The sequence below is a fragment of the Syngnathus acus genome, chromosome 17 (genome assembly GCF_901709675.1).
Source record: "Syngnathus acus chromosome 17, fSynAcu1.2, whole genome shotgun sequence".
Taxonomy (NCBI): Eukaryota; Metazoa; Chordata; class Actinopteri; order Syngnathiformes; family Syngnathidae; genus Syngnathus; species Syngnathus acus.
Genome location: NC_051102.1, coordinates 1,677,528 through 1,697,231, shown reverse-complemented (window position 1 = coordinate 1,697,231; position 19,704 = coordinate 1,677,528). Strand labels below are relative to the sequence as shown.

The 19,704-nt window shown below is 43.1% G+C and overlaps 4 protein-coding genes across 5 annotated transcripts; 3 read left to right on the top strand and 1 right to left on the bottom strand.

Annotated features, from left to right (window-relative positions):
• The first annotated feature begins 1,390 nt into the window (after nt 1-1,390).
• Nucleotides 1,391-4,831, top strand: agxtb (alanine--glyoxylate and serine--pyruvate aminotransferase b). The gene is made up of 11 exons (XM_037275198.1): nt 1,391-1,792; nt 2,482-2,674; nt 2,751-2,815; nt 3,165-3,265; nt 3,356-3,426; nt 3,505-3,589; nt 3,673-3,771; nt 3,898-3,967; nt 4,060-4,155; nt 4,275-4,403; nt 4,487-4,831. The coding sequence occupies exons 1-11, from the start codon at nt 1,532-1,534 to the stop codon at nt 4,592-4,594; spliced, it is 1,278 nt and encodes a 425-aa protein (XP_037131093.1). The 5' UTR covers nt 1,391-1,531; the 3' UTR covers nt 4,595-4,831.
• A 245-nt stretch (nt 4,832-5,076) lies between these two features.
• Nucleotides 5,077-7,504, top strand: thap4 (THAP domain containing 4). Its single transcript, XM_037275202.1, has 5 exons — nt 5,077-5,382; nt 6,205-6,358; nt 6,435-6,544; nt 6,635-6,738; nt 6,818-7,504. The coding sequence occupies exons 1-5, from the start codon at nt 5,358-5,360 to the stop codon at nt 6,932-6,934; spliced, it is 510 nt and encodes a 169-aa protein (XP_037131097.1). The 5' UTR covers nt 5,077-5,357; the 3' UTR covers nt 6,935-7,504.
• LOC119136623 (bcl-2-related ovarian killer protein-like) lies at nt 7,226-12,583 on the bottom strand. Of its 2 annotated transcripts, none has more exons than XM_037275201.1 (5): nt 12,266-12,583; nt 11,165-11,454; nt 10,776-10,904; nt 7,942-8,105; nt 7,226-7,865 (listed from the first exon to the last, which is right to left on the bottom strand). In XM_037275201.1, the coding sequence occupies exons 2-5, from the start codon at nt 11,385-11,387 to the stop codon at nt 7,740-7,742; spliced, it is 642 nt and encodes a 213-aa protein (XP_037131096.1). In that variant the 5' UTR covers nt 11,388-11,454; nt 12,266-12,583; the 3' UTR covers nt 7,226-7,739. The 2 variants fall into 2 exon arrangements, with proteins under 2 accessions (XP_037131096.1, XP_037131094.1); XM_037275199.1 differs by having other exon boundaries at nt 11,165-11,430; nt 12,266-12,581.
• A 2,712-nt stretch (nt 12,584-15,295) lies between these two features.
• Nucleotides 15,296-19,320, top strand: elovl1a (ELOVL fatty acid elongase 1a). Its single transcript, XM_037276469.1, has 8 exons — nt 15,296-15,597; nt 16,763-16,844; nt 16,924-17,114; nt 17,191-17,271; nt 17,361-17,417; nt 17,491-17,596; nt 17,675-17,814; nt 18,020-19,320. The coding sequence occupies exons 2-8, from the start codon at nt 16,784-16,786 to the stop codon at nt 18,347-18,349; spliced, it is 966 nt and encodes a 321-aa protein (XP_037132364.1). The 5' UTR covers nt 15,296-15,597; nt 16,763-16,783; the 3' UTR covers nt 18,350-19,320.
• Nucleotides 19,321-19,704: the final 384 nt, after the last annotated feature.

The window sequence follows — 19,704 nt, the reverse complement described above, 5'->3', positions numbered from 1 at the left end:
TTTGCTATCAACTCATCTGAGTAATCAAGATCCTTCCCAAATCAAAACACCAAGACCGCCGCATAAACTAGACCAATGTCCGCTCATGCGCAACTGTGGGAATGTCACTCTTGTATGTTCGGAAACAAAAACATCTGACTGGGTGGACCAAGCCACATCGCCGGGCAGACTTGACCGGCTGGCACGCTGTTATTGACATGCTGAGTACTCCTCATTCCTGCTCCCCTTGGCCACATTTCAAGTCGTGTGTCCAGTGCAAAGGCCAGAACGCTAAAGGGTAACGACGGCCCCCGCTTATTTACCAAAGGTCTAATTATTGACCAAGCCAGACACTGATTAGGCCAGCTCAGACCGCAACGCATAACATAAGAGCACAATGACAAAAGGATGAGATTTTCAACCCTAAATAAAACAACTTTTGCCCTTTCACGTTGTGAAATAAAACCGCTCCAAAGTCAAACGCATTCGGACTTGACGTGAATTGCACAACATTTTCGAGGTGATGTAAAACTTGACAATTGTTTTGAAAGTAACCAGTGCTCACTCGTGGGTGGGTGGCTCGTTGCATGCTCGTATCATCGCTGATTGGTTGAGCAGAGTGGAGCCTCCTCTCTCCTGAGCCAATGTCACTCCGAGTAAAATAGCAGATAGATGGGGATACAAATAATAATAATCAACAACAGCAGCTAATCTGAACCAGTTCTAAGGTGCTCCTGCACTGTGAGGGGGGTTTTCCGCTTTTTGAATAAACAGCTGGGAGAGAATGTGATTTGGCTGTGTTAATAAGTAGCTCTTTTTTTTTAATGAGAAAGTCTATTCTAGAACCGATTAACTGTCTTTGTAATAGTTAACCATCCTTGTGCTGCTTTACTTGCGCACTATGGTGCAAAAAAGGTTTTTGCAATATTATTCATAACAGATCTAGAAGGTTTAGACAATTACTTTAAAGATCAGTAGCATGAGATCGCATTAGATAGTGTACATGGCATTTGCTTTGCTCTGTTTTTCTATATTTTCCTGAATGGTTGCTTTTCAAAATTCTTTTTAGATACATCAATAAGATAAGAAATGGCTTTGTGAATCTGAATGTTACTTTTTTAATTGAATTACTCAAGTCAATTATTTTATTCTAAATTGTCGAGCTGCCACTGTGCAAGTTTGAGCCACTATGACACCATGTGTAGATTTGTGAGAGCTCTCTGATCAACTGTCAGAGCAAAGGAAGCTGTTTGTTTGTTTGTTTTGTCTGTTTGTTGTGTCTTTTCCTGATGATACATTGCTAAAACTGCTGATAAATAAGTTACTAGAGGCAAAGTAGGCGGCTTTTGTGTTTACCCCTTGCTTGCTATCAAATGTGCAACAACTAGGTGTCAATATTGAGCGTGCAAAAGCCTACCCACCATCCGATGACGCACGCCGCCCCGTGCCCAACAGGTCAAAGACCCATCCACTTCCCAAAGCTGGAGTCAAAACACGCACGGGGCTTCCAACTCAGCTTCAGTCTCAGGCTTCCCAGGACACAATAGCTACGATGCAGCGGACTCTGTTCGGCCGGAGGAGTGGGTCGCTGGCCCGGCGGGCGCTCACCACCCTTGAGAACCCACTCGCACAGCACCCGGAGCGGAGCCGCCGCACGTCGTCCGTCGCCATCCCCCCGCCGGCGTGCATGCTTCGGCCCCTCGAGGCACCTCTGCGCTACTTGTTTGGACCGGGTCCCTCCAACGTGCCCCCGCGTGTCCTCGCTGCAGGGGCCAAGCCCATCATCGGTCACCTGCATCCAGAAATGTATCAGGTAAGGAAAACTCCAAAGTTGTCAGTGATAACTCGTGCTTTGTCGTTTGAATTTTCACTGGATCAGGATCTTTGGACTCCAATCCCTTCTGAGTGGCTCACACAGAATAGAAAATAATCTAGTGGGTCTTAGTGTTCATCTGGAACATTAACACAGATCTTAAATCAAAGAAATAAACAAACGAACAAAAAAAAAAACTGACTTGGAAATTACAAAGCGAATGAATGTATTGCAGATTCAATTGAAATGTATTGCACATATTACAAGACTGGCATTCAAAACTGATTTTCATTTTGAAGATGAAAGGAAATTATACTTTACTGTGCGGTTAAGTTAAATATAACTGAGCTGTAGTTTATAAAAGTATTGCACCATAAATGTACAAAAAATCTCAATGAAAGAAAACCTATTTAAAAAATTTCATCCCATGGCAATTTCTTAATCTTTTGCTAATGGAACTCAATACATAAAAAATATATACATTTGTCTTAAATTTGATCCGAATTGCCTCAAAAAGTCTCAAACGTGATTTTCCTGACTGAAATCGTGAGTGAGAAAAAGAAAACTTCCTCCATGATTAAATCCTCTTGTATTTACCTCAAACGTTAAATATAAACCAAACAGCGATTTTTTTGCATGCCACTAGATGGCGCAAAAAATGAAACATGTAAATTTTGTTTTTGTGTTAGATCATGAGCGACATCAAGAAGGGGATCCAGTACGCGTTTCAGACGGAGAACAACATGACGCTGTCCATGAGCGGCTCGGGCCACGCCGCTATGGAGTGCGCCGTCTTTAACACGGTGGAGCCCGGCGAGAGCGTCCTCGTCGCCATTAATGGGATTTGGGGCGAGCGTGTTGCGGAAATCGCGGAGAGAATGGGCACGTGTTTTTACACTCGCATTGACATGACTAACACTTTGACTGTCAGTCGCTGACCAGTGTTTTTAATTCGTAGGTGCGAATGTACATAAACTCGAGAAAACACCGGGAAATTATTTCACCAATAAAGAGATTGAACAGGTAAGAATGATCCAAGTGAAAGAAAAAATGTGTCCAGTACAGTGGTGCTCTGAGATAGGAGTCTCATGCTTTCCCTGACCAAATTCATCATTTAAAACAATCAAATCATCATTCCTAATTGAAATGAACAGAAGTGTCATTCATGTAGAGTTTGTAAAGAATGGAATTATGAAATCAAACAGTTTTTGCCTTTTTTTTTTTTTATTGTTACACAATTTACAAAAGAAAAACATTTTAAACTCCCTTGAATTTTTTTTATGATCTGCCAAACTGCTGCTTGTTACGAAGTGATTTGAGTCATGTCACTCACATCTGACGCAATAAACCACCAGCCGCCACATGTTTGCAGGCTATCGAGAAACACAAGCCGGTGCTGTTCTTCCTAACGCACGGAGAGTCTTCTGCCGGCATGTGCCACCCAATCGATGGCATTGGAGACATCTGCAGAAAGTGCGCTCCCTAGTGCCTGCCCCCTGCCACACTGCGCAAATGCATTTAGGGCAACTTAATTATTTCCCATGATTCGTGTTCTCTTTTTAGACACGGCTGCCTCTTCCTGGTGGACACGGTTGCATCACTCGGGGCTGCGCCCATTTTTATGGATCAGCAAAGTAAGATAGCACTAGATCAACAATGGTGCAAAATCTCCAATTGCCTTTTGAAATTCTTTCTCCTTGTGATGCGGTTAGACATCGACATCCTGTACACGGGTTCTCAAAAGGCCCTGAACGCACCGCCTGGCACGGCTCCCATCTCGTTTAATGACAGAGCATGGTAAGGAAGGACCTTTCGCCAGACGCGCCCAATCGTGTCGATGGCGGGAACTCACCAGTGTCTCCGTTTTGAACCCCGCACAGCCACAAGATGTTTAACAGGAAGACGAAACCAGTCTCGTACCTCTTTGACATGACGCATTTGTCCAACTACTGGGGGTGCGATGGCAAAGCAGCCAGAATGTAAGATCACGTTTGGACCCACGAATGCAGCGCCGCTTGGATTGATGAACCGAAACAGCCATTCAAATTTACTAAGTTTTAGGCTACAAATGTATTTTACCGGGTTTGTGTGTGGCTTTTTTGAAGGTACCACCACACTGGCCCCGTGTCGGGTTTCTTCGCCTTGAGAGAGAGTCTGGCTATTCTGGCTGAGAAGGTAACTGCACTAAGTAGAGGTTGATGGATTTCGTGACAAATTTTGCCCAAGTAAAACAAAGAAAGTAGAGATTGCTCTTTGTCGCCCTCTAGGGTCTGGAGGAGTCTTGGAGGAAACACAAGGAGGTGGCAGCCTACCTGTACAGAGGACTGGAAGACTTGGGCCTCAAACTCTTCATCCCTGACAAGGTGAGCCAGACAACAACACAAGTAAATTGAATTAGAGGAAGATGACAGAATAGGATTTTTTTTTATCTTTACCACCTGTGCATGCTTCTTCGGTGTTCACTTTGAGAAATGCTCTGCAGGATTTGAGGCTTCCCTCTGTGACCACCATCGCCATCCCCGACGGCTACGACTGGAGGGAGTTGCTAATGTACATCATGAAGAATCATCAGATGGAGATGACAGGAGGCCTGGGTCCTTCCATCGGCCTGGTGAGCATCTGCTGGCATGAAGGAAATGGCTTGAAAGCAATGCTAGACATCTGATTGGGAAACTGACACTTTCTTTCCATTAGGTGATGCGAATTGGACTGATGGGCTACAACTGTGAAAAGAGTAACGCCGACATGGCCTTGCATGCCTTGGCAGATGCGCTTAAAAACTGTAAAAAGAGCAAAGCTTAACGAAGGAGAACATTCCCAAAGAGACCTCGGTGTCCACGAACAAAGAAAACAAAGCAAGGATTGCTGATGATAAAGTGTAATGCCGTAATTTGTTCGTTTGATTGTAAATGGGTTGCAAAAACATGAACTTGATTTTTTTTTTTTGAGGAGCAGTTTGGAAATGAGTGACAAATGGACACCATGTGGTCTATGCAAAAAGCACCGATAGCAGACAATAAATGTGGATTGAATTGTCAATTTGTGGCATCATCATGCAGCAAAAAAACAATAAATTATTTAAGACACAGCAGCAACAGGTTGCTAGAGACCAAATGTTTGTTTTTTTTGGGGAGGGGGGGGGGCGAATCACTATCAGAAGCACTGAGACACATTTCCAACCAAATATAATGTTTCTTCTTTTCATTTTGTAGTATTTCTCTTGGCTGCGCCATTGCAGTACATGTACATAACCTCTATTGTGTCCAATCAGATTTAAACTTTTGAGTCGCCATGCCAACCTTTCTTTCTGAAAATATATGAACAGAGTATAAGATATATTCTTTAAAATGTGCTTTATTACAACAACAAATCTGTAACATTGCTCAGGTGTGCACAAAAGGGGATCAATTCAAATTAAACAGATGTAATTGCTTTACAATGTAAACTACATTTCCCAGAATGCCCTAACATACCAGAGGCGGATAAGGGCAACAGCGCCGTCGTTAAAATAGTTTTCGGTCTCTGGCTTTATTTCATTCTCAACTGAATTCAATATATTCACATAATGGCTTGTCCTGTACATCAGTCAGGTAAGACGTTTAAGTCTCGGTACAGATGTAATTAATACAATAATATTAAACAAAAACGTAGGCGATAAAGCACAATATGACCGTGCAGTGGTTCCTGATTGATGACGTAATTGTATGTGCCTAAAATTGATAAAATCGGAGTAATGTGGCTTTAATTGAATTTTACAGTCGGTAAATCCAAACCTGTGTTGGGGCTGTAGACAAAACTAGCTAGCTGCTTAAAAACATCCAATATTTCAATTAGCGTCCCCCTTGACGCAAATTTAAGTGTGTCCCACATGCTTGAGCTATTTGAGATTTATTTTAAGAGAGTTCGTTGTCATTCGGCTTCGGTTTTAAGAATGAAAATTGTAACTTGGATGGTTTAAAAAAAAGTTTCACCTCGTCTATCAGGTCATTGCAAGCTGCCCAGAGTTCTTCTTTGCTCGGACGGAATTGTCATGATTGGAACGATGCCTCCCCCTGCTGGAAATTAAGAGCACTGCATACAGTACTGTAGAGCGCTTTATTTTCGGAGGAGAAAAAGTGTCTGTTTATTAAACTACAGTTTGAAAAATATAACAAATAGCATAACAACTAGCGTAGGTCAATAGCTAAATTATTTTTGTTCAATACTTCTGTAAGAAAAATAAAACAACAATAATGATAATAATAATAAAACGGCTTCCTAATTTCAAATATTTGATGCTTCTCACGGATATGAAAGTTATTACTTATTTGTTGACAGAAAACTACAATCAAACATTTCTGTCAAGGCAGTACAGTATGCGACCCATGTAACAATTGATTTCCTTTTCCCCTAACCTGTTTTGTCATATATAGCGGAGATGAATCCCGCCATCCTGCCTCTGGACTGGCTTCTGGGTACCTGGCAGTCTGACGAACCAGGGGAGGGCTGCTTTCCCACCATCAAACCTTTCCGCTACTTGGAGACGCTTCAGTTCAGCCACGTTGGGCAGCCTGTCGTCAACTTCTCGTCGGTTTTCACTCCCGGAATTCTGTGGTTGAGCCACTCAGCGATGACTTATTTCTCCTCTTTTGTCGATTTTTAGGTTCAATGCCTTCCACGCCGACTCTAAGAAGCCACTGCACCGAGAGTGCGGCTTCATCCGAATGCAGCCGGGAACCAACAAAGTGGCTTTTATCGTGGCACAGAACTCGGGTACACTGCTTTTGAATTTGTGTGACCAGATTGTGCTCCTTGGCCACCAGGGAGCAGTGTAAATGTCAAAATGTTTGTGTTCCTGAGCAGGTCTGGTGGAGATTGAGGAGGGCGAGCTTATAGGCCAGCAGCTGAACCTGCACAGCCACGCCATCGCCAGAATCTCCTTTGCCAGGGAGCCTCACGTCAACGAGGTACAAAATCCAGACGGTGCAGTCTCATAGGTTCCGCTTTTGTATTGTTGACAGTTATCCACATCTTGATCTCGAACAGATTTCACGAGTGTTTCAGCTCCGTGCGGACGGGAAACTGGAGCAGAAGGTTTCAATGGCAATTGACACCCAACCACTCACGGAGCACTTGCGCATCACTTACGTCCGATCATCTTAAAGCAAAGAAAGGTCACGATTATGCAAAATTATTATGCTGGAATGAATGGTGAAGGACATGTCAAAATTTTTGTCACTTTTGTTTTTGTTGTTTTAGTGTCACTGTTGTGCTAATTTTCCTTGCTTTTTGGTCAGAAATCGGTTCTACTGCTGAAAATAAAAAATGGACAAAACCAGAATCAAACTTTTCTGATGAAAGAAGAGTCTACAGTCTTGTCGTGTAACAAAATAAGGACGAGCACTTTGAGGAAATTGATACACGGCCAAAAAAGAATAAGTCCGAAAAAAATACAATATTTGCAAGATTTTGTCATTTATTGCTGAAAAACAAACATGTTCTTGCACATAAATTAACATCTTCAAAGAACACCCCCCACCCTAAAACCCCCCTGCAATAATTCCAAAGAGATTCTCTTGCACACGTTTTTCCTTTATACTGCAATGGCTTTTAACTGTTTCAAAAATAAAATCATAAATAATCTATGTACACGTTTAAAGGTTGCTGTGAATAAGTGCGTCTGTGTGAAGTCCTTGTTGGTCCTAAAACAAGCAAGACAGCTAAAAAAAAAAACGGATTCAAAATGTTTGCATTAAAGCAACTGGACCAAGCGGGGAGTCATAATACTGCAGTTGCTCCCCCCCACCTCATCTGCAGCGTCTTGCCACTAGACTCTGGATGAAGCCCAATCCCATGTGACAACAGAGAGAAACGCTGAGCAAGCATTGGTCCATGGCTGCCGGCAGCGGTCCGATGGAGGAAAAAGCGTGACGGATCCCCGCCAGTGTCTTTGAGCGTGCTGCGGCGGTCACGCTTCCTTCATTATATAAACGTACATGGAAGTGAGGAAGTATCGCAGGGAATCCAGGGCGGACGAGAGCCAGCGGTGTTCGGGGAAGAGGTCCTTCTTCACCACGCACTTGTTCAGTTCCAGCTGGAAGGAAGAAGGAAGCAGAGAAAACTTGAGCCACAAAGTTCACCTCGCTACAGCTGTTCAGGCTGCGACTGACCCATCCTCCGCGTCTTTTCAGCCACTGAACCAGGTACTTGCGGACGAACTGGCCCAGACTGTCCACAATGATGTGAACCGTGCCAGCGTGTCCTTGCTTCACGCAGTCTACAGCCAGGGCGCCGGCCACCGCGTACATGGACACCACCTTGCCCCACGTGATGCCTGCGGCGCCAAAAACACATGCTACTGACTGTTCCGTCTCAAAGCAAAACAAAAACATCTTCTGTGTTTAGCACTCAAACTGCAATGACATTACGGCATAAAATCGAAGGAATTCAGCATTTTTTGATTAAATGGCACGTGTGCAGGCTTTCGCCACATGGGGGCAGTAGAATACAGACAAGCTTGTATAGCCATACAAGGAGGCAAGCTTCAGCAATATTGGCCTTTCTTCACAGAGGATCAAGACTGATCTGATGTATTGTTATATTAATTGTTTGAATGTGTTACACCAATATTTAAGAGCAAATGTGCGTTGCTTTGAGGATTTTTAAAATTTAGCTTGTGATTTCATCCACCATATAGCACATGCGGACGCACATACACATGGAAGACTTAGTAACCACAAATACTCGATTTATTTTCATAGATGGCTATCTTGGTCACCAAGCAGTTAAATCCATGCGTGTTTGTTTTATGTTTAATAAAACACCGGCCTACGGAGGACTTTGTTCTGGTAATTAAACTGTACAATGTGGCCACGCATTGGCGCTGATAAGAAATTGCTGTTCAACTGATATGGCTGGAAAACTGGCTGCATTCCACGAAGCCAGTCGTGTTGAAAATAATTTGCTGAGATACGCTCGGCCGCTTATTGGTAGCAGCCACAGAGACGACAGCACTTAATGACATTAACCTGCTTGGTCAAAGTGCGCTTGCATAATCATCTCCCCGACGCTGACCCACAACGGCGGCCTGAACCCGAGGCCGGGCGAGTTTAAATGAGATAAGCGTCCGTGAAAAGTGTCAGAGCTCATAGAAGCTGGCCGAGAATAGAGAGAAGATTGTCAGGGATAAAGACAGCCCGGCGGAAAAAAGATAGCCACGGGCAGGAAACACTTGGAGTGTCCCCAAATACTTTGCATTTGTTTTACTCTAAAATTAGTCTCATCGCTTTTTCACTCAGCATTTGTTTGTTGTTTTATTATTTCAGCTACTTGTTTTTTCCAAAAATATGTTAACAGTATTTATGCAAACAATTTGTTGATTTATTGTCTATAATAAATAATCAGGCAAATGAACAATCCTACACACCACTAACGTTTGTATTCAAACAAATAATTAGCTGAAAAATGACGGATTGAATTTAATAACTCCAAGCTAAGATTAGCAAGCGATGATACGAACGCATTTAATATTTGTTTGAATACGTTGAGTACTTGCACACAAAACTCCACCACTATTATTTTACAATTGGTTATTTTTTTCATTCACCCTTTCATTCTTTAATGATTTCTTGCTAATGAGAATACTAGTGCAGCTTTTTTATTTTCATTCCGAACGCATTTTCACTGAATTGTTTTTTGACTTGACCTCCAACCTTGGTGTTCCCCGTGACGGGAGCAGCCTCTAGCTACACTTGCAGTGAGTGAAACGAATCAATGTACTTTGAAGAACACTCTCATCCCTCAGTGGAGCTCAAACTCGTGACAAGCGAGACAAAACGTACCCAGGACAAATCAAGCATAGGGTTTTTTTTTTTCCCCCCCTAGTCTATTTTTGTCTATGTCTCAAAGGCTCCCAGAAGTTGACCAAGTTTGCTGGTGGAATGCCCTCCCCTTTCAAAATGTGCACTGCCCTGCTCTCACCTCCCAAAAAGGCAAAAGAAGCGCAGATGAATTTCAAAAGGTTCCTGGCAAGCCCGCAAAGTCAACACACCGGGAGCCGGGATGGATAAAATCATGCGACCTTTTAAAAGTTGGACATTTATGGTTGGATGGGACAGAAATAGAGCGCCGCCATCAAGAACAAAAGGGCGTGATGATGACAAGTACGATTTGGAAGGAAAAGGCCTGCAAGCGGATTGAAGTCATAACGATGACAATAATATCACATAAGCGTAGCGCCGCCGTTTGCTCCGGTATGTGTTTAAGTCCAACACGTTGACGTAGATTTGGCGAGCGGGATTGCACTTGAACGGGTGCGGCCTTCTCAAAAGATGCAACGCATGCTAGGCATTCAAGGTGTCACACGCGGGTGGGGCTCAACACGTCAAGACAAGACGACGTGCGCTCAGTCGCTCGCAAAACACAAACCTTTCTTTAAAAAAATGTTTAGGATGTAATAATACGGTATATTTTGGTTACATTACTTTTTATCTGATCAAGGCCACAAATCACATACATCACACGAGACTAAGGTTCAGATTAAAGTCAGAGAATTTGAGTTTTTCTTTTTTTTTTTTAAACAATTTGTTTGAGGTAATTGGTTTTTTCCCGCTGAATGTTGTTGAGAGTAAAGTTGTAATATGATGAAAATAATCTGGATATCTGAAAAGGCATGTCTTTTCAAGATTAAAGTCAGACAAATATGAGAATAAAGTCAGATATTTCAGACCCCAAAAAGATTTTAGAATTGACATTGTAGTATTCTGAGGCTAAAGATAGATTTATTTTATTTATAATGTATTTATTATATATAGTTTCAACATTAGTCAGAATACAACAAGAATTTAAAAAATAATTATATATTTTCAAGAGAAAATTGGTATTTTTAAGATTAAAGACAATGTTAGAATCAAGTTTTTTTTTTTATTTTTTAAATGTATATTTTCAAGACAACATCCTAATACTATCACAAGAACAAAAGTTGTCCAGCTGTTGTCTGGCGTACCTGTCGAGAAGATCTCGGTGGCGACGCCAATGAAGGCGTCGGAAACCATGGTCTCCATGGCAACAGAAATATTGAGCTGGCGGGCCACATTCCTGTACAGGCTGGGAAGGATGCGCTCCAGCTCATCACCTAGGTAACGTGCACAAAATACATCACATCGATGGAAAAAATCTTCATTGGCCTCGCAAGTTGGACAAAAATTCAGCAGATTAAAAATGTCTCGTACTTTCAAGTTCTAAATATGATGTAAAGAAAGTTATTAAGTGATCCCTTTTCACTCCTCAAGATGAGTCATCGAGGAGATACCGTTTGAGGATCTCACAATGTTTCGATTAGGGATAAGCCCTCAAATGCGTCACATTTTGCTAAATTTGCTGGCGAGAGCATACCCAGGCAGACGAGCACAAAGGAGACCTCGGCCAGGGCAGCGCGGCAGGGGGACAGGTTGAGCTCGCTCTTGGACCACGTCAGCCCGTTCTGGTTGAGTCGGGACAGGATGAAGTCCCGGCACAAGGCTTTGGCCTGCAACACCAGCTGCTTGTCGCTCAGGGATCGGTCAAACACCTCCATGACCTCGGCGGCGAACGCCGACGACTTGCGAAGAACCTCCATCACCTCCTTCGGGCGACTCGTTCAGGAACCGAGCTCAAAGGAGCTGTAGCAAGAAGAAGATGGAAAACTGGATCAGTTGAGAGGCAGTGGTGTCGGAAACTTACTCAGTAAAGGTTAGTTTTTGAAGCACGTAATCAATAAAATAACGGTAACTATGGTGACACTTAGTTTTGAATCACGAAGGAGAACTTCCGCTAGCCCTTCATTTTTAGTGGAAGCAAATTACATAATAGGCTGGAGGCGCTTTTATTGTGCGGGCATGACAAAATCACACTGCTGCGGCTGCTTGTCTCGAATTATGCAACTACGTGCAAACAACATGAAATAGCCGGGTGGGTTTGTTGGAAATCAACACAAAATATTGCTTTTGAAAATTATACAAAAGACAAATGTATGAAAACAGAGTTTAAAAAAATATGTTGAAATATAGCAAATGTTCAAATGATTTAAAAAAAACAACAACTTATTTCTAAAAATAATTTGATGGTAAATAAGGAACTAAATATCTTTTTCAATAAATTCATTGGTAAACAATATGAAACAATTAAAAGAAGATATTCAAAATCATTGCACACAAAATACATAAAAATAAATAAGATATATTAGCAATAAAAAGAATAACAGACATTTTAAAAGATCTTCTGTGTATAAATTTGTACCACTGAAAATGTAAATAATGAAAATTAATACGTTAAAACGCCATAATAGAAATATGATTACATGACAAATACATTAAATTAAATGACGTACCTGTACAAACCGTGTACCCATGCAGACAAAAACACACAAGTGACATTCGCTAGAGTTTGCATTTAAGCTTGTTGCATGTGAAGAAAGCCAAGCGAGAAGCACGCTTTGAATTTTCCACCAAGTCTTACCTTGCACATAACTTGTCCTCGTCTACGTCCACTCTAACCGGACTTTGGCCCTAAATAGTCCGAAAGTGGGAAAATCCCGTCACAAGCAATCACCAAACCACAACACGGATTGTTTTGCTGCTGCTACTGCTGCTGCTGCTGCTTGGGCTGCTCATTACTGCACGTTCCTTTCGCGAGGCAATGCGCTTCCGCTTCCAAACAAAAAAAGAAAAAGAAAAGAAGACGCCTCAAGTTGCTTTAGCTGTCTACCTGTTGTTCCACCTGGGTGCGCTCCATTCACTGACTGGAAACGGCCGGTGGACCGGTCGGGCGGCCCACAAACGAACACACTCCTCCCACGCACTGTGACGCACAAGGGCCGCTTTTGGAGAATTTGATTGGATTTTTCCACGATTCTAATAAAATACAAAAAAATGCCAGTCTTGATCCTCGGATGGAATCCACGTTTGCTTTATTTTTATTATGTTATTGTGTAATTTTAGATTCTGGTTTATGTAACCACTCACTGCCGGCGGATATTCCAAATAAGGTGCGAACGACGTTTTAATCCTTCTCGGTCAAGTGTCTAAATTTAGCTGTACGGGACTGAATCTGTACGTAAATAGCTTCACTTAAACGGTTGTTAATGCTGACAGTTGATATTTGTAGGGGAAACACTTCCACGACATGAATACGAAAACAAGTATTAAATATTCAAAAGTGGAAGTTGTTATGACGTTCTGTTCGTAATCTTGAAACGTCGTATGACGGGTGAGTCATCGTAAACCCAGGACTTCGTGTCCTCAAGACAAAGTTAGGTTTTTAAACTCAGTGGTGAGGTATTTAAAACGGGGTGAGAATTAAAAACTCGGATCAGGTTTCAAACCGGAGTTATTAAAACAGCATTAGGATTTCAAACTAGAGTTAGAAATATAATTAGAGTGTCGAAACCAATTTTCGGGTTTCAATTGTTGGGTTAGGGTGTGTTTAGGTTTGTCCACTTGGTGTCAGTGTTTCTCACTAGTTTTCGTCAAGATTATCCTGTGATTTAGAAAAGGCCGACAATCATAAGTGTTAAACCTGTTCAACACTTACGATACAATTTAGGTGAAAAAAATCTCTCTCGATATACGTAACACCACATGACAACAAGATAATCTTTTAGAGACATTGAATCGGGCCCTTGCACATTGTTTTCATTTTTGGTATGTGGCTGTAACCCGCTTTGCAGTAACACTCAAATTCACTTCCAAGCCAAACATGCATCTTGTTTTCAGTCGACCCACACAAGGAATGTCTGTGTCACACTGATGGAATTTATAAACTCAATGTGACGCATGTTAGGCAATTCTGCAAGCTGTGAATTCACACGTGTTTTTCCGGGATCCATTCATGAATTTTTGCAACTTAAGCAATCAGAATGATGCCATGATTGATTAATTGAGGACGAGTGGGAAGGCTTGTGGAGCTCGAGAATTCTTTGCTGATTCTGTTAAGTGGAAAACTACGGCTGATGAGCAAATTTGCTGTGCTGTTTTGTGGTATTGTGCTTTCTCGATTTGTGTCACAGGACCAGGAGAAGCAAAAACTGTTGACTATGCTTTACCCAAGTACTCATTAAAGTGGTGGTCACCTAGAAGGTTGGGGAAAAATTTCCGGTGTGTTCTACCAACATTGAAACTGGGCTCATTAACATACGCAGCAATCGAGTTTCACGGAATGCCCCAAAAACATGCAACATAGCCGAGAAAAATTAAAAACAAAATTCTACTCTCCCACTCAACTGGAGTCTGGAATGAATGAAATGGCAATTAAATCATTATGTCTGAATGAATATGAACTCAACACAGAACAATCACAGCTTGATAATTACTAAAATTCCATTCCGATAGAGTGACATAATCTAATGCTGTGCACAGAAAATTAAATTGATCAACCAGCAATTTTAATGATGCTGCGGGTCAATGTGACCCATTCAATAAATGATTAAAAACACATGTCTGACTATCAATATGTAGGCCTACACTGAAAGTAGTCAATTTTGCTGATTTGTACATGAAAGCTACAGGCCGATTTTGGCAAATGGCCGCCATGTGTCAAAAAATATAAACAGTGAGGCCTCCCACTCTGGCACTCGCGTGCTCAGATTCCAATCGTGCCTGCTGCTGTCTTTTTGTGTTTGGGGGAGGCCACAGCTTGTAATGTACAGGGCGGGCGGGTAAGGGTGGGGTGGGGTAGATCTTGATCTTGGGGAACTGGTTGGACCAGAGAGGCCGTGGTGGGGGGAGCTCCTCACCGGGCTGGATGACAACGACCTCCTGTGCACTTGCAGCACTGCTGACATCATCAATACCAATAGGTGTGTCTTTACTGTGCCTGTGTGTGTGTGTGTGTGTGTGTGTGTGTGTGTGTGTGTGTGTGTGTGTGTGTGTGTGTGTGTGTGTGTGTGTGTGTGTGTGTGTGTGTGTGTGTGTGCGTGTGCGTGTGTGTGTGCGTGTGCGTGTGTGTGCGTGTGTCCATGACTCAGGCTTGTGAGCATCATCTATACTCCACAATTGATTGGAGAAGCAAGTGGAGAAATTTTGACCTAAAACATCACCTGAGATGTGCTCAAATTAAAACCCCCAAAAATGGCTTGAAATGCTAATTAGAAATTGGAAGCCACCCTTGAACCTGAAACCCTAAACCTGGCTTGAATACCTGAAAACCCTTCTTTGAACCCCATTTCTTGAAACCCAATTTTGAAACCCGATGCCAAGCTTTTAAAATCCTCATTTGATACTCTAAAACCGTCTTATAACCCTGAATGGGAAACCTAACCCTTGTTTGAAAACCCATACCTGCCCACAGAACCCAAATTTTGACTCTCCAACCGGCATTTGAAGCCTACATTTAGGGAGGAAATGAGCATTCTTGTAGTAAGTGTGGCTTTATCTAACAATGGGAGAGCCCTTCCCACGAGCCCATTGAGAAGGCTGGCCAATCACAAGCAGGCAGAGTGAGGACAGGTAGGCGGAGCCTCCCATTGAAACAGGGTGCGGTTCTGAAACTTGCCTGCACTCTACGACTTCCAGCAGGGCTTTAAATGGAGCGGAGTGCTTGGCCTGCCGCGCTAATCTCAGTTTGACACTCACTACCTCGCATCTGGAGTACCCCCCAGCTCAACCCCAAGCCCACTTCATCTGTCTCTTTGGAATATTTGCGTTCGCGACCCGGCGAAGCTGGGGCCGGGAAAGCGGCGCTGTGGTTTGGCCGCCTTCCACCTGTTGCTCCTCACTGACTGTTTTTTTAGTGTTTGATTGCCTGAGCGTGCGCCCTGGCTGTTACGGGAGCGAGAGCTGAGGACTCAGCAGGTGAGTCACAACCGGATGGGATGCACTTTTCAACACCTTTGCTCACACTTCTTCACCCCAATGCTTTTACAACTTGTACTTAACTGAACCGGCGAAGATATTTTGGTCAGCTAAAATGTTCAACATTTTCACTAAACAATCTTTTTAATTTGAAGGAATAAAATGTGAACACATGGGGAAACAATTGTGCTAATGCAACGTTTGTAAGCAGTTTGAATCAGTGGATGAATACTTAAATAAAATAAAAAAAAGGCAATTCATTGTGAAAAAGATTAGATTTAATGCACTTGAATGCTTTTAATGGTTTAGCATTTGTTGATCTTGAATATGTTGAAGTTCTTTGAGCAAATGGTGATCCAACCCTTGCCCTCCTTCCATTTTGCTGTCGGCATGCCTGATTGATGTTCTGGCAAGTCGTAGGTTTTGGCTTGCGTTCAGAACTGGGGGTGGGAGGGGCTGGCCTTCAAAGTAGCCTCCGCAGTTGTGGTTTTTTTCCAAAGCGTGTGTCACGTACAAGTTGGTATTCGCCAGTTTCCAAACATGCCCCTGGTGTTTATTTGGCAATCGCACGCCCTGAAAAAAAACACCGTCACTCGGCTCCGTGCTTCACCTCACCCGTCTGACTTGCTCTGTTAGTCAGCCGGGGAGAATTTCATTGTTCTCCCCTGACGACATAAATGAATAGCTCGCTTCAAATACAGCTTTTGTGATTTCATCCGGGCTTCCCGTGTTGGTAAATCGGGGATCAACCCATTTCACTTCATCGGCCCGCCTGCGAATAATGAACCGTATTTTCCTTGATCTATGCCAGCATTGTATAGTGACGGGCAGGGAAATAAATACGAGGCTTGAGATGGCAGAAGGTGCAATGAACACCATATCAACTTTTAGGTTCAACTCAACAGGCCCCCGATTTCACACTGAGTCAATTTGTGACTATATGAGTGGTGTGGGCGGAGCTAAATATTGTGATTGTGTCAATATTAGTGTCATGCATTCAGTCTTTCTAATGTAAAATATGTGCCTTGGGGCACCAAAGGTTGGAGAACGTGAGATGAGCATGATGTGTGAGGCTTTATCAGCATTGTGGCCGTGCAGCTGCCCACTGTTTGTTTAGGTGAACGGCGAAACACACAGCGGCTTTGACTATGGCGTCTTCTTTCAGGAAAAGAGGAGAGCAGTCACCATGCTGCGAGACGTCGGATCCAATATTTTGGAATTCTACAACGACCTGCTGTCCAAATGCGGTGAGTTGCGTGATCTCAAATTGCTTACCAACAAAATCAAACAACCGCGACGACGTCAACATGGCCTTGTTCTTTCCAGACCCCCGGGTCAAAGACTACCCGTTGGTGCACTGTCCCCTGAAAATGACCAGCCTCTTGGTGGGCTACGTCATCTTCGCCGTCTACTTGGGGCCTCGCCTAATGGCCAACCGCAATCCCTTCCACCTCAACACGGCCATGGTGGTCTACAACTTTGGCATGGTCGCCCTCAACGCTTTCCTCGTGTACGAGGTATGAGAAACCTGCTTCAAAAGGCCAATTGGTTCCATTTGATGTGAACTAACTGCGGATGTGTCTCGGCCTCCAGTTCCTGATGTCTGGATGGGGCACCACCTTCACGTGGAAATGTGATCTTATTGATCCCTCCAGGAGTGCGCAGGCGCTTCGGGTAAGTCGGCAAATCTTGATCTTAAACAAAAGGCAAATAAGTATTTTTATATACACATCAACTCAAGAATGCTTCCTTCTTTCCCTCAGATGGTGCGAGTGGGTTGGTTGTTTTTCTTTTCCAAGTTCATCGAACTTCTCGACACGGTGCGCATTAGTGGGATTACTAGTTTTTTTATTCTGACATGACATAACTGATTCTCAGTCGACGTCATTTCAGGTATTCTTTGTGTTGAGGAAGAAACAAAATCAAATCACTTTTCTCCACGTGTTCCATCACTCTGTCATGCCCTGGTCGTGGTGGTGGGGTGTCATGCTGACTCCTGGTGAGGACTGGTTCGCGCTCACATACTCTGTTGCTGACGGCAACTTGTCACAGCTGACCCAGATTTTTCCCATCGCAGCCGGCGGTATGGGCTCCTTCCACGCCATGGTGAACGCCACGGTCCACGTCATCATGTACACGTACTATGGGCTGGCGGCGGCCGGGCCGCGCTTCAAAAAGTTCCTGTGGTGGAAGAAGTACATGACCGCCATCCAGCTGGTAGGTTGTGCAGGAATCAAATTCAAATCATAAAGACAATCAAATCCATTTTCTGAAAAGTGAGTTTGGATTTAGATTAAATTTAGCATAGCAACATTTATGGTATCGGCAGAATCCAATTCAAGTCATCCCCATTTTTTGAATATGAATTTGGTGAAATGAAACAAATCAGTTGTGTGAACACATGTTGCGTGGTTTCCGTCAGACGCAGTTCATCGTAGTGTCGGTGCACATCAGCCAGTACTACTTCATGGAGAAATGCGACTACCAGATGCCCCTGTGGATCCACGTGATCTGGATGTACGGTGTACTCTTCTTCATGCTCTTCTCCAACTTCTGGCTGCAGGCCTACATCCGGGGCAAACGGCTGCCCGTCGCCCAACTCAAGGGCGGGGGTGACCGGGCCCCACCCAGCCCCCCGCTGGCTAACGGCACCCACCAACACAACGGCAATGCCAGCGGCGACCAGAACAACCGCCACCAGCACAGCCACACCAATGGCAATCTGCAATTGAGCAAAGTAAAGGAGATCTAACTTTTTTTGGGGGACCCTGATCATGTCTCAGTGACTCTACCGTACTACTACAGCTATAGAATAACCAATTCCTTTCATATCCGTCTTCCGTTCCATGTACTAGTAAGATCTTTGTCCTCCTCGTAAGACATTTCAGCACACTAGTACAATGACTAGTAAAACAAAATTCTGCTACTAGTGACACAATTGGCCTACTAATCCCACAATTAAAGCTTCCCTAGTAAGCTATTTGGCCCCACTAGTTATTATGTGTCATGCACTAGAAGGCTCTTGGACCATACGACCCACCGGCACCAAAATGGCCCCTCGTAGTTTGCATCACGTTATCAGCCTTCTCAAGTCCACAACTTGACGTTGTCCAACTGGTGTGCTGAAATTTCCTTATTCAGTCGTTTATTTGATAGGAGTGTACTAGTGAACTCCTGTGTTGCACTAGTAACACTACTCAAACTTTTTTTTTTTTTAACCCTGAAGGCATCTATGGAAAGCCAATTGAGCAGCCTTGATATCCAGCTGTACTCGTACTTTCCTGTCCACATTCGCAAGACATTGGCACTAGCACCAAAGTGTCTTAGTCTGAGGACAAAGAGCGTACTTGTACACTGAGGAATAAAGACTCAAAATGGCTTTGCTGACAGTCTAGTCTGTTTTGATTCACATTGTTGGGACATGTTATCATATGAATGGCTTGTTTTGTTTTCTTTTGTTTTTGTCAGTGATCTTGTGTGTTTTTGTGGCCTCACTGTGAAGTTTGGTGCTCCATTTTCTCACGGGTTGTGTTCCTTCATTGCGGATTTGCGCTCCGCTAGTACCACGTTAGGCCGACACCAACCTCGTATCATGCCGTTTTCACTGAAGACTAGCACGTGTAAATAACCTTGAAAAACGCTTTTCATTTGTACATGTTGAATTTATAGATTTTTGTTGTTTGATTATTTATCTTTTTGAAATAAACACATTTTAGATATCAAGGTCGGTGTCATTTGGCAAGCAGTTGGTGGTTTGCACTTGGTATGGAGGAATAGGTCACATAATTTTGTTTATTATACTGCAGTAATATTGATGAATTTAGCATATATGTGCATAACTCACTTAAGGCCAGAACACAAAAATGCTTAATACTTGACATTTGATTCTAGGCAACTTGTGACCTACTGTGAAGTAATTTTATCTCCCCTCACCTACAGAAAGTAAACTGTTATTAAATCTGTATTTAATATGAAAAGAAATGACTTACCTGAGTGCTTCATATTTTATGCATTTCTTTTGCCCCTGCATTTAAGACCGGAGTCCTTGTGGTTGAGAATCCACAGTATATCCATAGACGATAAAAAGAAAAAAAAAAGTTTTAACGC

Excerpts from the sequence above, each read along its gene's own strand:
- agxtb (XM_037275198.1), top strand. The coding sequence starts at position 1,532 with ATGCAGCGGACTCTGTTCGGCCGGAGGAGTGGGTCGCTGGCCCGGCGG. Across the intron at positions 3,266-3,355 it reads ATTGGAGACATCTGCAGAAA|ACACGGCTGCCTCTTCCTGG; the intron begins GTGCGCTCCCTA and ends TTCTCTTTTTAG. Across the intron at positions 4,156-4,274 it reads AACTCTTCATCCCTGACAAG|GATTTGAGGCTTCCCTCTGT; the intron begins GTGAGCCAGACA and ends AATGCTCTGCAG.
- thap4 (XM_037275202.1), top strand. The coding sequence starts at position 5,358 with ATGGCTTGTCCTGTACATCAGTCAG. Across the intron at positions 5,383-6,204 it reads TTGTCCTGTACATCAGTCAG|CGGAGATGAATCCCGCCATC; the intron begins GTAAGACGTTTA and ends TGTCATATATAG. Across the intron at positions 6,359-6,434 it reads CAGCCTGTCGTCAACTTCTC|GTTCAATGCCTTCCACGCCG; the intron begins GTCGGTTTTCAC and ends GTCGATTTTTAG.
- LOC119136623 (XM_037275201.1), bottom strand. The coding sequence starts at position 11,387 with ATGGAGGTTCTTCGCAAGTCGTCGGCGTTCGCCGCCGAGGTCATGGAG. Across the intron at positions 10,905-11,164 it reads CTTTGTGCTCGTCTGCCTGG|GTGATGAGCTGGAGCGCATC; the intron begins GTATGCTCTCGC and ends CACGTTACCTAG. Across the intron at positions 8,106-10,775 it reads CACCGAGATCTTCTCGACAG|GCATCACGTGGGGCAAGGTG; the intron begins GTACGCCAGACA and ends TTGGCGCCGCAG.
- elovl1a (XM_037276469.1), top strand. The coding sequence starts at position 16,784 with ATGCTGCGAGACGTCGGATCCAATATTTTGGAATTCTACAACGACCTG. Across the intron at positions 16,845-16,923 it reads CGACCTGCTGTCCAAATGCG|ACCCCCGGGTCAAAGACTAC; the intron begins GTGAGTTGCGTG and ends TGTTCTTTCCAG. Across the intron at positions 17,815-18,019 it reads ACATGACCGCCATCCAGCTG|ACGCAGTTCATCGTAGTGTC; the intron begins GTAGGTTGTGCA and ends GGTTTCCGTCAG.